At 42.1% G+C, this 12211-nt stretch overlaps 1 protein-coding gene across 1 annotated transcript in view; it reads right to left on the bottom strand.

The window, feature by feature from the left end:
• The window catches only part of PHF20L1 (PHD finger protein 20-like 1), a 73848-nt gene that overhangs the window by 3390 nt on the left and 58247 nt on the right, over positions 1–12211 (bottom strand). The window contains exons 15-20 of the mRNA XM_010834772.1: positions 10874–11038; positions 7089–7270; positions 6016–6115; positions 4531–4726; positions 2418–2784; positions 1007–1169 (exon numbers count right to left, since the gene is read on the bottom strand). Coding sequence (XP_010833074.1) covers positions 1007–1169; positions 2418–2784; positions 4531–4726; positions 6016–6115; positions 7089–7270; positions 10874–11038 — 1173 coding nt within the window. The remainder of the gene's footprint in view (positions 1–1006; positions 1170–2417; positions 2785–4530; positions 4727–6015; positions 6116–7088; positions 7271–10873; positions 11039–12211) is intronic.

Genomic DNA, 12211 nt, shown 5'->3' with positions numbered 1-12211 from the left:
CTGACTCGATGGATGTGAGTCTGAGTGAACTCTGGGAGTTGGCGATGGACAGGGAGGCCTGGTGTGCTGCGATTCATGGGGTCGCAAAGAGTTGGACACAACTGAGCGACTGAACTGAACTGAAGTGAATCTCAATGACTCTTATTTTCTCAACTATAAAATGGGGATAATATTTTCCCTGTCTACTCCTTAGGGTTCCTGTGTAATAAAATTAAAAATACAGAAGAAAAACATCTGAAATTGTATATGTGAACTAAAAGTTTACCCACTTAACCTAGCAGGAGTTCTTTTTTGTTGTTAATTTCACTTAACAAACACTGACCACAGTGAAAACAAAATGTTTTCCCCAATATTTCAAATATGCTTCAAGTCCTTATGCTGACTTTCAAAGAAAACACAGTTCAATGAAACTAATAAATATCCTACATGTGGTATACACTGAGCCTGGCAGATGGAGAGTATTTCCTAAGTACCTATCTTAAAAAAGAAAAATCCCTAAAATAGCCATCCAGTCATACTGTCTCGAGACTGCTGCTGCTGCTGCTAAGTCGCTTCAGTCGCGTCCGACTCTGTGTGACCCCATAGACGGCAGCCTACCAGGCTCCCCCGTCCCTGGGATTCTCCAGGCAAGAACACTGGAGTGGGCTGCCATTTCCTTCTCCAATGTATGAAAGTGAAAAGTTAAAGTGAAGTCGCTCAGTTGTGTCCGACTCTTAGCGACCCCATGGACTGCAGCCTACCAGGCTCCTCCGCCCATGGGATTTTCCAGGCAAGAGTACTGGAGTGGGGTGCCATTGCCTTCTCCGGACTCGAGACTAAAATACCCTAAATGCCAGATATGCTAAATACAATGTAAAGGAAGCAATAAAGCTCCATCAGTGTGGTCACTGTCTGCAGTTTTTGTTCCATAATTTAAAAGACTTTAAGGAACGTCATGTTATTCATAAGCACAATAAAAACACTTTACAGACTACAGCAACTGTGTTACAGATCCTTCATAAATTACCGTCAACTTCCTTTTCTATGAGGTCCATCCTGCTGGTGACTTCTTTCTGCACGTTCTCTATGTGCGTAAGGAGATTGAGCTGCCACTGAAGATGCGAGTCTCCCGGGTCTTCAGTGCTCTTTTTATCATTATAAACAAATACTGTATTCCTTTCAGCTGGATTCTTCTCCAAAGAACCAACGGAAACAAAGAATTGGATGAAATGTAATGTCATGTCACACAGGGAAAGATACATTAAAAACCTCATTACCCAAGAGGATAGGTTAAAATCCAATCTGACCCCCAGAATATTCTTAAAGGAAGTACAAGCACGTAATTAAATTACACCTGATGGCCCTAAAAAAAGCAGACATGCCTGCTGTGTCTCTTCCCAATGCCTAGCCCAGTGCTACACAGGGTAGAAGGCCTTCAATCAAACCTGCTAAAGAAATGAAGGAGCTAGTTATATATGTAACTAGGAAGCCCAGATAATTTAGACTGACTCCTTCCTCAATTAATCTAAACTGTGTTTAAGTGGAGTGAAGGCAAAAAGCAATATGAAAAAAAATTACGGAAGGTGGCAGAAGCCAGTATAGTGTCCTTAGCTGCACACTAGAATTTATTACTGCAGCTAAGTCAATGAGATGAGGGGAAGATAAAAATCCTTTAAAAATTTAACAAGTGCAGACTGCTTAACACACACACAAAATCTGAGCTCAGATTCACCAGCGATAACTCACTTCATAAGATGAATATTAATTTGACAATTAATTTACCACAAAATTTCATGTAATACAAGCTATTCAAATTTAGTTAAGTATTTACTTATAGAACTTACTTGATAAAAGAGGCCAGAAAAATAAAGAACTGATTTTAAAGCAGTATTGCTAATTGAAAATCAATAAAAAATGAAGGCATGACATCTCTAAGTCGTGAATAGGAAATAAATTTATAAATATTCAATGTATACAGAGCTACAGGAATTCAGCTTATGGCATAATAGGATTGATATACAAATATGCTAAAGTTTAAAAAGACAACCGGACTGACACTTATCTGAAACATGTACAAAAGAACACAAGTTGTATTAATATACACACACCCATATGCACTCTCATGTTTTTAACACATAGATGTTCTCTGGGAAAAAATGCGGTTCATGGTTTTTAGAGACATCTAAATGTACTTATAAAATTAGAACTTTCGTTAAGGCAAAAGTTTAATGAATTACTGTATTTCTGAATTAGGGGATAATTAAGTGTTCAAAAGGTCAGTGTGTTCTTGGAGAGACAGCAAAGAATGTCTTTACCCTAACAAGGTACTTATGAATTTGGAAATATAAGTAAAACCTGGGAATTCAGTACGCCTTATTTCAAGAAATTTTCTTTTGTTCTATCGTATTTCTAAGCAAAGACAAATGAACTACTTATACCTTTCCGGGCCTTCCATCTTCTTTTACTGGATATCGTAAACGGTTTTTATCTCTCGTGTGAAATTCTTGTTCTTCTTCAAAACTACTAACATCATCATCATCTGAGCTCCCAGGCTCTGCGAGAGATTTGCAATCTGGACCAAAACTTTGTGGCTTTTGGTAGCTGTGCTCACTTGTTATATAAGTTCCTTCCATTTTTAGGGGTAAACGAGGTGGTTCTTTGTGGTTCTGTACATGATACTTCTTTTCTTCCACATTAACTATGTTTTGCACCGTTATTTTTTTCTCCACCCCAGCAACCACTTGATCTTGATCTTTCTTCTTCCCGGAACAAGCCCAGAGACGAAGGTCGGGATGATGTTTATTCCTTAAAACAAAGTGGGAGAAACAGCTCAGAGGGAAAAAAAAGTGTAGTAATAAGTTTTTTGTTGTTGCTGTTGTTTTAGGTTTTTTTTTTTTTTATGTGGACCTTTGCACCTGACGCAAAGAGCCAACTCACTGGAAAAGACCCTGATGTTGGGAAAGACTGAGGGCAAGAGGAGAAGGGGGCAACAGAGGATGAGATGGATGGATGGTATCACTGAGTCAATGGACATGAGTCTGAGCAAACTTCGGGAGAGTGAAGGACAGAGAAGCCTGGCATGCTGCAGTCCATGGAGTCACAAGAGTTGAACGCAACTTAGCAACTAAACAACAACAACGTTGGCACACAAGTGGGGATATCAGTTAGATCAATTTCTAGATATGGAATTGCTAGAAAATGTCTGCACATTTTAATTCTGACAAGTACTGCCAAAGTGGCCTCCAAAGAGCTTGTACTAATTACGTGCTAACAGTCCAAGATAATGTGTCTTTACCACCATCCTCACTGAACCCTCAAGCATGATACTGCACAATTGATTCTGTAATAATTAAAATTCTGCAGTAAGTAAAAGAGGAATCCTTTCCTCAAATTCTATAGCGAGGAAAAGAAGGACAATCTGGAGACATAAACCCAAATCTTGTTTCTGAAGCTATAAATTTTATCTTTTAGACCCCTCATTATTTAATATCCAGAAAATACTATAATTCTTCAACAGTAGAAGGTGCAGTAGAAGGACAGCTAGACTTGTAACTCAATAGTCCAATGGGTAGAGTCTTGCTCTGCCTCACAGGAGGAGCTTGGACGACTTCCAGAACCTGTCTTTGATCACCCAGCTATCAAAGTAAGGTCATTATTGTAAGGATTAAATGAAATATCATAAGAAACCAACAATTTCAGGGACCTAGTAGACTTTCAATAAATACTGCTGCTGCTGCTGCCAAGTCGCTCCAGTCATGTCCGACTCTGTGCAACCCCGTAGACGGCAGCCCACCAGGCTCCCCCGTCCCTGGGATTCTCCAGGCAAGAACACTGGAGTGGGTTGCCATTTCCTTCTCCAGTGCATGAAAGTGAAAAGTGAAAGTGAAGTCGCTCAGTCGTGTCCGACTCCTAGCGACCCCATGGACTGCCGCCTACCAGGCTCCTCCATCCATGGGATTTTCCAGGCAAGAGTACTGGAGTGGAGTGCCATTGCCTTCTAGCTAGTGATAATAACTACTATTAGTAGAAACATTAACATAAACAGAACCTATAGGCATGAGGCAAAATTTGTCCAGTTGAAATCTTTACTGAAATTACAAATGTTCAGAAATTCATATTGATATCAAGGACAACCACATTTTTTTTTTAAAGCCTAACTTTATAAATTAGTTTCTCTCTTGAGTTTTAGCATTTGTGTGACTTTTTTATGAAGAAATTCATCTTCAGGTTTATGACATCCAACAGAAGCGAATTTCATTTGTTACTGAGAACTCATCCCTCCACTAAGCTCTGGGAATAAAATGATGAGTAGGACACAATCCCAACCTTCCAGGAACTCAAGGCTTAGTAAGGGAAGACAGACATAAACAAGGTACACCAAAGTGCCTGATACCAGGATGCATGGAGTCTACCAAGGACATGATCAGTTCCAGTTGGCCAGTAAAGCAACTACACTCCAGTAAAAATTAGTTAGAAACAAAAAACAACTGACTTAGCTTGAATTAAAACTTACACCTAACTGAACCCCTCCCTTGGCCGCCCTTCACTTACTTGAGTATTCCGATCTTCAGCTGTAACCCGTGCAGGACTTCTGTAACACCACAGACGTCAGCAAGCAGGTGGTGTGTGGAAACTATCTTTTTGGCATTGAGGTGAGAGTAATTTTCTTTTAAAAATGATAACCCACACATTCTCCCATTATTCAACCAATCCTTATCGTAGCGATACTTTGCACTCCATCTCTGACCTGTAGATGAAATTGAGATTACAGTGACGAAGGAGTCCATTCACTGGAGACTTCCCTTCAACTGCTACCAGACCAATATCACTCAGTAAACGAGGCAAGCTCTAGGACTAAGAACAAATTCCAAAGACGAGCAAGGCTAGTGTTTCGAGCAGTTGGCGCTGTTTAGAGTTCTTCCCACAGTCAGATTTCCAGTCCACTAAGGAAGACAAACTCCATTAAGGATGTGGTCAGTGGCAGAGGAACCTTGAGTGTTGCTTTCTATTTTTTATGTATCTGTCTTCTGTTCTCTAAAAAAGGTTGAAAGGGGTAGACAGAAACTAGTTGAACTGGATGAAACAGAATTCTAGTTAAATAAATAGGGACCCCTCCTTCATGTCTAAGAGCTCTGTATCTATAGAATCTGATATAATCCTATATCTTCACTATCAACAGTGACTATATCCAGTTACAACTAGCTGCTTCTATGTCTGTGTCCCCTACTATACAGTGAGCGAGTGGATGGCACAGTTACCTCTTACCTCATCTTACCTCTAACCACAGAGACTGGCAAACAGGAGGAATCCCATAAGTGCTGCTAGATGAATGAATGAACAAATGCCTACATTCATGAAGGTTTAAATAACTCTCCTGCTTCTTCGTGTTATTCATCTGATAGACACAAGAAAAGGCAGCAGCCTTTATCTGAGATGCCTCCATGGGTTCCGCCGGGGAGCTGGAAGCACACACCACATGCAGGACACTGCTGCTCAGAGCCCCTGTGGCGAGGAAGGCCCAGGTGCAGGGGAGGCAGGTGCAGGAGTTCCTCCCGGCGCCGCCAGTCTAACTGTCTTGAGCACAAGGCACGTGATACCCAGGGTCCTACTTGCCTCATCAGTGAAACAAAGGGGCCGGCCATGGTCCCTGGGCATCCCACCTGCTCTAATACTGCAACGTCATGCAGCACTCCCAGAAGCGCATTCAAAATCCCGTCAGGAGGAGCCTGAGTTCAGGCTATGAATGCATTCAAATAACCATGTATTAGCCTATTTAGAAATCAACACACAGGAGTACATTAAAGAGATAGTTCTTCTCCAGGAAAAAGCCACAACCCGGTCCTTCCTGTAAGGTGTTAAATTATGCTGATGAATTTATGCTAATGTTTTAAGTAATTGATGTGGAAAATAAAACTTAACAGCAAAAAACACTTTTAAGTTTTAACAAGGAAGCAGTGTCTAGCTGACACGGAAGGTGGGATGTCAGGCGGTGGACGTACAGTGGGACCTGTAAGCGCAGGAGGGATGGAGGCTTACCCGGGGGGTCCCGGCAGATGTAGCAGAGGTACTGCTCCGGGATGCTCTCCTCCAGCAGCCCCATGCACACGCTGTGCTGCCAGCACAGGCACTCTTCACACTGCCGGAAGACAACCGCGCTTTACTTGCCGGGAACCGAGACAAGCCCCTTCTCTTCAGCTAGCTGGCTGAGTCCTCCTGCAGCTTCGGCCCGCTCACTTCTTAATCCATGTCACAAAAGTGAGTCATGACTTACCATGAGCTTTACTTTACTTAAAGTAGACTATTTCAGGAACTTCCTCTTGTTGCACCTATTAACATGTGCTTTAGTAAACGGGTTTAATCACAAGTCAGTCAAAAACTATGTCTCCTATTTCCCACATTCTTAAAACTTAAAAATTGCTTATTAGAGAAATTAAAAAAAGAAAAAAGCAACTTTGAAGCAGTGTGTGAGGCAACAACCTCATGAAGTACTACTTGTGTGGTGAACCTACAAACTTGTAGTTCCCTTATTTGAGAAAACCATTGGAAATCGGGGAAAAGAAGAGTAAGAGGGAAGTTACTCTTTCTTCACTTCTAGAACTAACACCTTCAGATCTTCCAAACGTCATCACAAAACATGGGTTATGCTTTCCTTTTGTCTCAAAGATCCCTTTTCTACAGGGAGAGGTGATATGTAAGGGTAATCCTTGAAACAAAGCTTTCCTTTAATCTTCGATATTCCGGAAACTCTGTTTCAGTATCTCCCTTGAAGGGTGACTAGACAACATAAATCACTAGACAACAGGATCCAGACCAGCAGAACAGTTCTATGGTTTCCCCTTTAGTGCGGAAGCTTAGCCATTTTAATGGCTCTTGGAAAGAATTTTAGCTCGTAAACCTCAAAATAAACACCCTGGAGACAGGTCTTCGGGTAAGAAAACTACACTTCATCTGAAGATGAGACCTGCCAGTCGTTAAAACTGGTACTTTAAACGTGATGACAAGCTAGAAACCTCCATCTTCCAAAGGACGGGGAGGAAAAACACAGATGCCCCCACGCACATGCCGAGCACCTGGACCGACTGATTCCGTGTGAAGGGAACACAGGTCACCTGAATCATAAAGCCATTCTCCTCGTCCAGCTCACAGATGCATCGCACAATTTCATTAAGGGCATCATCTTCATCCTGAGACTCTTCGAAATTCGTTGAATCAAAGTCCTGATTGTACTCATCCCCACTGAGGAGCAAACTCTCCGTGGAAGAATCGTCCAGGAATTCCATGTCCGATAAGTCTAGAACATACATAAAAGTGCGCTCAGCACTGCTTTTTCCATTTTTATGTCATTTTCTAGAAAGAAGGGCGCTATGGGAAGTGTGTATAAGCTATTAAGTATTTAGACAGGGAGGACGGATGAATGGGAACAGAGTATTTGTTGCCAAAGAAACATATGATTTTTGAAGCTTGGGTGACTGTGATTGTTTTACATCTTATGTTAATACCATTATAAGTGACTCAGAAAGTATCCTCTAGTCCAGGTGCTTATAGAAGTGATGGCCAAAGTGGATATTAATAACTAAAATAGGCAGTCTTCAAATGCTTTCACAAACATTATCCCTTCTGATCCTCACAACAATGGGTCACAGAAAGAGGTTTTATTATTTGCACCATACAGATACACAGTACTTCAGGGAAGTGAAGGAGTGTGCCTAGGAGCTAACAGCAATACGACTCTTTAACAATCTCAGGAACAGTAACCACCACTGCACTTCAGAGACAGACCACATGAAGCACTTTATATGTAAGACACAACCTGCCTGGCAGTGTAGCCAGCGTGTGGTAAAGCCAACTGCGTGCCAGGACTGCCTGATTCTAGAGCCTGTGCACTCATGGACCTCACCGGGATTTCTTAAACCGGGATTATGAGTTCCCTGAGGAATTTAATAACATTCTAAATTTCTTTTTGATAAAAATCCTCAAAAAAAAAAAAAAAAGTACATCCCAGAAGTTAGATTATATGGATGACCACTACAAAGACTCTATTTAAGTGCTAGGTTTTAGGTTTGTTCTTGTAACAGGGTCAAATCAAAGACTACCATTTAGCTCAGGCTACTCAGGAAAAACAACTGAGGCAAATATAAGGAAATACTTGAGTGATGACAAAGGGAAAGAAATGACGGCAGGACACTAGAGGTGTGCTGGAGTGTGAGTGGAGAAATGCTGGGGAACCTGAGTCGTCCCACTGCCCGGAAGCTGCTAAATGGGGGCCACCCTCAGAGCAGAGAGGGTTCCTTCCTCTCTACCTCACCTCCCTAACTTGCAGTCATGTGCTCAGACATTCCTCCACTGCTGTTTATTCACCTCCCCTTTCTAGAATGTCAAGCGTGCAGGAGAACAAGGGCTTTTGCACTGCTGACTGCTCTGCAGCCAGTGCTCAGAGTGAAGCCTGATATATACAACAGCCACTCCAGAATGTTTCTGGAAGTGGGGAGGACGGAGTCGTGATATACAGAAAATTTCCTTTTCAGACTTAATCAGATCAGATGTAAGCTGCCTGAACTCAAACCACGTAATTCATGCTATTTGTATTCTAAATATTTCACACGCTTTAGAGTTTCCTTATCAGCTTCCAATCTTGGCTATTTTCTCCCTGACTCAATGTTTTTGAATGTTTTGTTTCTGATTTATAAAAAGTTAATGTTTTATAGAAAAACACATGTTTTTTTCTCCTTAGAATCTTGGGACATCTTGGAGAGTGAAGTCAGTAGAAATGAGGATAATGGTAAAGAAATACAAGAAAATACTCAAGCAGCAAGAAGTAAATCAATTAGCTATTATAAAATATTTCAATATTAACAATCTGAGTAAGAAATTTCATTTATTCATACTCTTCCTAACTTAAATCCAAAATCTGTATTTTTCTCTTGGGCTTTCCTGAACACAAGTTCATGTTTCAAAATGACAGACTAGAACACAGATAAACAGTTTCAAACACTGCTGCACACATACATGGTATTAAACGGATGGCAATCATAACAGTAATGAATTTAATTTAAAAACTATTACCCTTAAAAGGAATTAGGGTGTATCTTACATGGGCTTGTATAACCAAAACAGCCAGGCTTTATGGTGTTAGAAGGCAAATTTGATATATTGGCCAGAAAATCCAGTCTGACTAACTCACATCAAAGCAATATTTGGCTGAATTCTGGAGGCTAAGTAAATGGGTCACAGGGTTGAAAGTTAAATAAGAAAAGCAGGTACAGGTTCCCTCTCGCACTGGACCACCACCTGTTGACAGCTCCAACCAAGCGGCCCCAGCACACTGCTGCCCCCAGAACTATCACTCCTGTTTCCAGACAATATTCCCCAAGTGCGCTGTCCAGGTCAGCACTGCCTGGGAACTTGTCAGAACCCAGAAATTCTCTGGGTAAGGCCCAGAGATCGGGTATAAGTTCTCTAGCTGGTTCTGATGTACCCTCACATTTGAGAACCTCCCCACTTTCCTTCTCAGGGCTCAGCACTTGAACATGTGAAGGGCAAGGGAAGCCAACTGACTGGAGGGCACACGCTCAGGACACTCTTTTCAGCCACGCTCACCTGTTCTAGTTCCGGCCACACCACTTGCCCATCCCCCACTCTCCATCACTCTGCATAAACAGGCAACCGTCAGACCTTGATGACTCACAGGATGGGGGTTACCTGATTTTCAACACCGGCTACCAGGGCTATCTTGCCAGGATCTGCCCTCCCCAAACCCCCAGACCTGTACCCTGCTGCAGCACCTAAAATACCTGGTATTTTAGCCTCACATCAATGAATATAATGTACACCTGAGGTTAAGAACCACTGGCCCAAAAGGGAAAAGGGCATGGACCTTTTCCCTAGTCCTCCCTCCCCTGTTTTTCTTAGATTTGAGATTTAAAATATCTCACAAGTGCTATGTGCTTATTTTAGGGTCAAGGGAAGAATATACTTTTCTCTATCGTGAGCTAGAGGGGAGTTGGGCCTGGAAGAGAGCAGGCGGTAACAGTGCCAAAGAGAAAACATGACCTGGCATCCGCCATGCAGGGCACTCAATAAGACAGAGCACCCCCTAAACAGTCCTGGGATTTCACACAGGATGGAGCCCGTCCTTTACCTTCCATTCCCTGACTGTGCTGGAGCTCTGGTCTCAAGCCACTGCTATCAATGTCTATAGTTAAGAGTCTCTCTTCCCATTGCTTAGAACACTGGCAGGAGAGAGTCCTCAACCCCTCCACCATCGGGACTCGACTTGCAGGAAAACCTGAACCATTCCAACTCCAGGGCTCGTGTCATCGCCCAACTGGCTTTCCGTCAACATGCCTAACACCTGAATGTGTTCAGATCACTGCCTGGACCACATTTCCAGACTTTTGGTTACAGAAATATCTGTGATCCGGAATTCAAAGTGTCTTTTTAAACTAGGATAAATATCTGGCAGAAAAAGCATTTTCTTAGGAGTTAAGATAGACCTTGGTTTGAATTTTAATTCTAATGCTAATTAGCCCTATAAGTTACTTAACCTATAAGCCTCTGCTTGTTTACACAGTGTGGGTAACAATATCTATCTTATAAGCTGGTAGTGAAGAATATGAAAATACATGTAAAAACAGCCACAGAAGACCAGTACATGGTGGACACTAATTGTTTCCTTACCGCCTGTCCTACAATTAAGTAGAAATGCTCATTTTACTTCATATAAATTTTAAAAGTAGCTAAATTTCTAACGTTGAAGTTTTCATATTGGTTTATGGAGTAACTTTTTAAATTGTGGGCCCTGCTCAGACAGGACCTGATCAAGTATGCGCTGGTCTCAGTTCCACATTTAAGAATCGTTAAGACTTTGTTTTAAGCATTACATGGTTACACATACTTTCACCACTAAGATCAACTGACAAGATTGCCCTTGGGTACTGATATGTTGTATTTTTCTCCGTAAACATGCTTCGCAGAGCCAGAGAACTCCCAGAAGATCGAGTTAGTGGAGAAGAGCACCTTTCCAAAAATTCTAGGGAACTGTCTTCATAGTCTGAATAGTCTGCAACATAAGATACATAGAGAAATATTAATAAAGTATCAAGTAATCAAGAAGAGTCACTACAAAAATAATGAGAAGGTCATGTTTTATGACAAATAAACAAGCATGCCACCACTTTCTCTTCTCATCCACGAGCAGCTAGATCATCATGCATCTGATGAACTGGCTTTGGCAAGAACATTGGAAGATACACCCCAGGCAGTGTCTACCCAGTAGGGAGTACCAGGTTTTAACTGGTATCCACAAACTCTTATTAAGTAGTCCAGAAGTGAACAAGGATTATAGCTACATTTTCTCTTCATCATAATCACAGCTATGTCTGAAGCTAAGATGTGGAAGATGGAAATTAACTGTTTGCTTTTCTTTTTAGTAAAGAGATTCTCATGATGTCTAGCATGTCAATTATCATAGTGATAATTCAATCAATCAATTCTTCAGCAGAAAACCTCTGAACTACATTAAATGGTCCAGAAAGAAATTAGTCAAAGTTCTGTCTTCCTCAGCTTAGACTGAGTCGTGCAGAAGGACTGGCTGACTTGGGTGCGGTCAGGGGGCAAAGACAGGAGAGGGTGTGAGTCTAGGCACATGGGGCGGCCACCAAGCAGAACCCTGGGCACACCTGAACGACGGGACAAGCCCGTGGCCAGAGCACGGTGAGGGAGGGAGGGAGGTAAGAAATGAGGCCAGAGTGACAGGAGCCAGATCACACTGAAGGTAAGATTTTTTTTTTTTTTGGTTTTAAAGGAACAAAAGTCAAAGTTTGTAAGGAGGAGCAGGATGTGACACCTGTGTTTTATAGCTGTGGAATGGAGGGGGGAGTCTGGGGAGCACAAACAGAAGTGGGGACACAGTTCAGAGGCAGTGGTACAGACCAGACAAGAAATGCTGGCAGGCTGGGCTGGGAGGATGGCGGCTGAGGTGACATTTGAAAGCAGACGCAGTGATCTGCAGACTGGAGACGGAGGGCTGTGAGCCGCCATCATGGGCAATATCCAGGTTTCTGCTTGAACAACTTGGTGCTGAAACTGGGGTTCTGAGATGAGGCGGAAGCATAAATAGGAGATGGAGAAATCAGAAACGAAATGTGAGTTCAGCAGAGGGCTTTTGAAAGAAGGAAGATCCTACACATTGTCCATACAAATCTAAACATGTGGTAGGGGTGGTGATGGGGGT

The sequence above is a fragment of the Bison bison genome, unplaced genomic scaffold (assembly GCF_000754665.1).
Source record: "Bison bison bison isolate TAMUID 2011002044 unplaced genomic scaffold, Bison_UMD1.0 scf7180017864036, whole genome shotgun sequence".
Lineage (NCBI taxonomy): Eukaryota > Metazoa > Chordata > Mammalia > Artiodactyla > Bovidae > Bison > Bison bison.
This window is presented reverse-complemented; position numbering and strand designations above follow the sequence as displayed.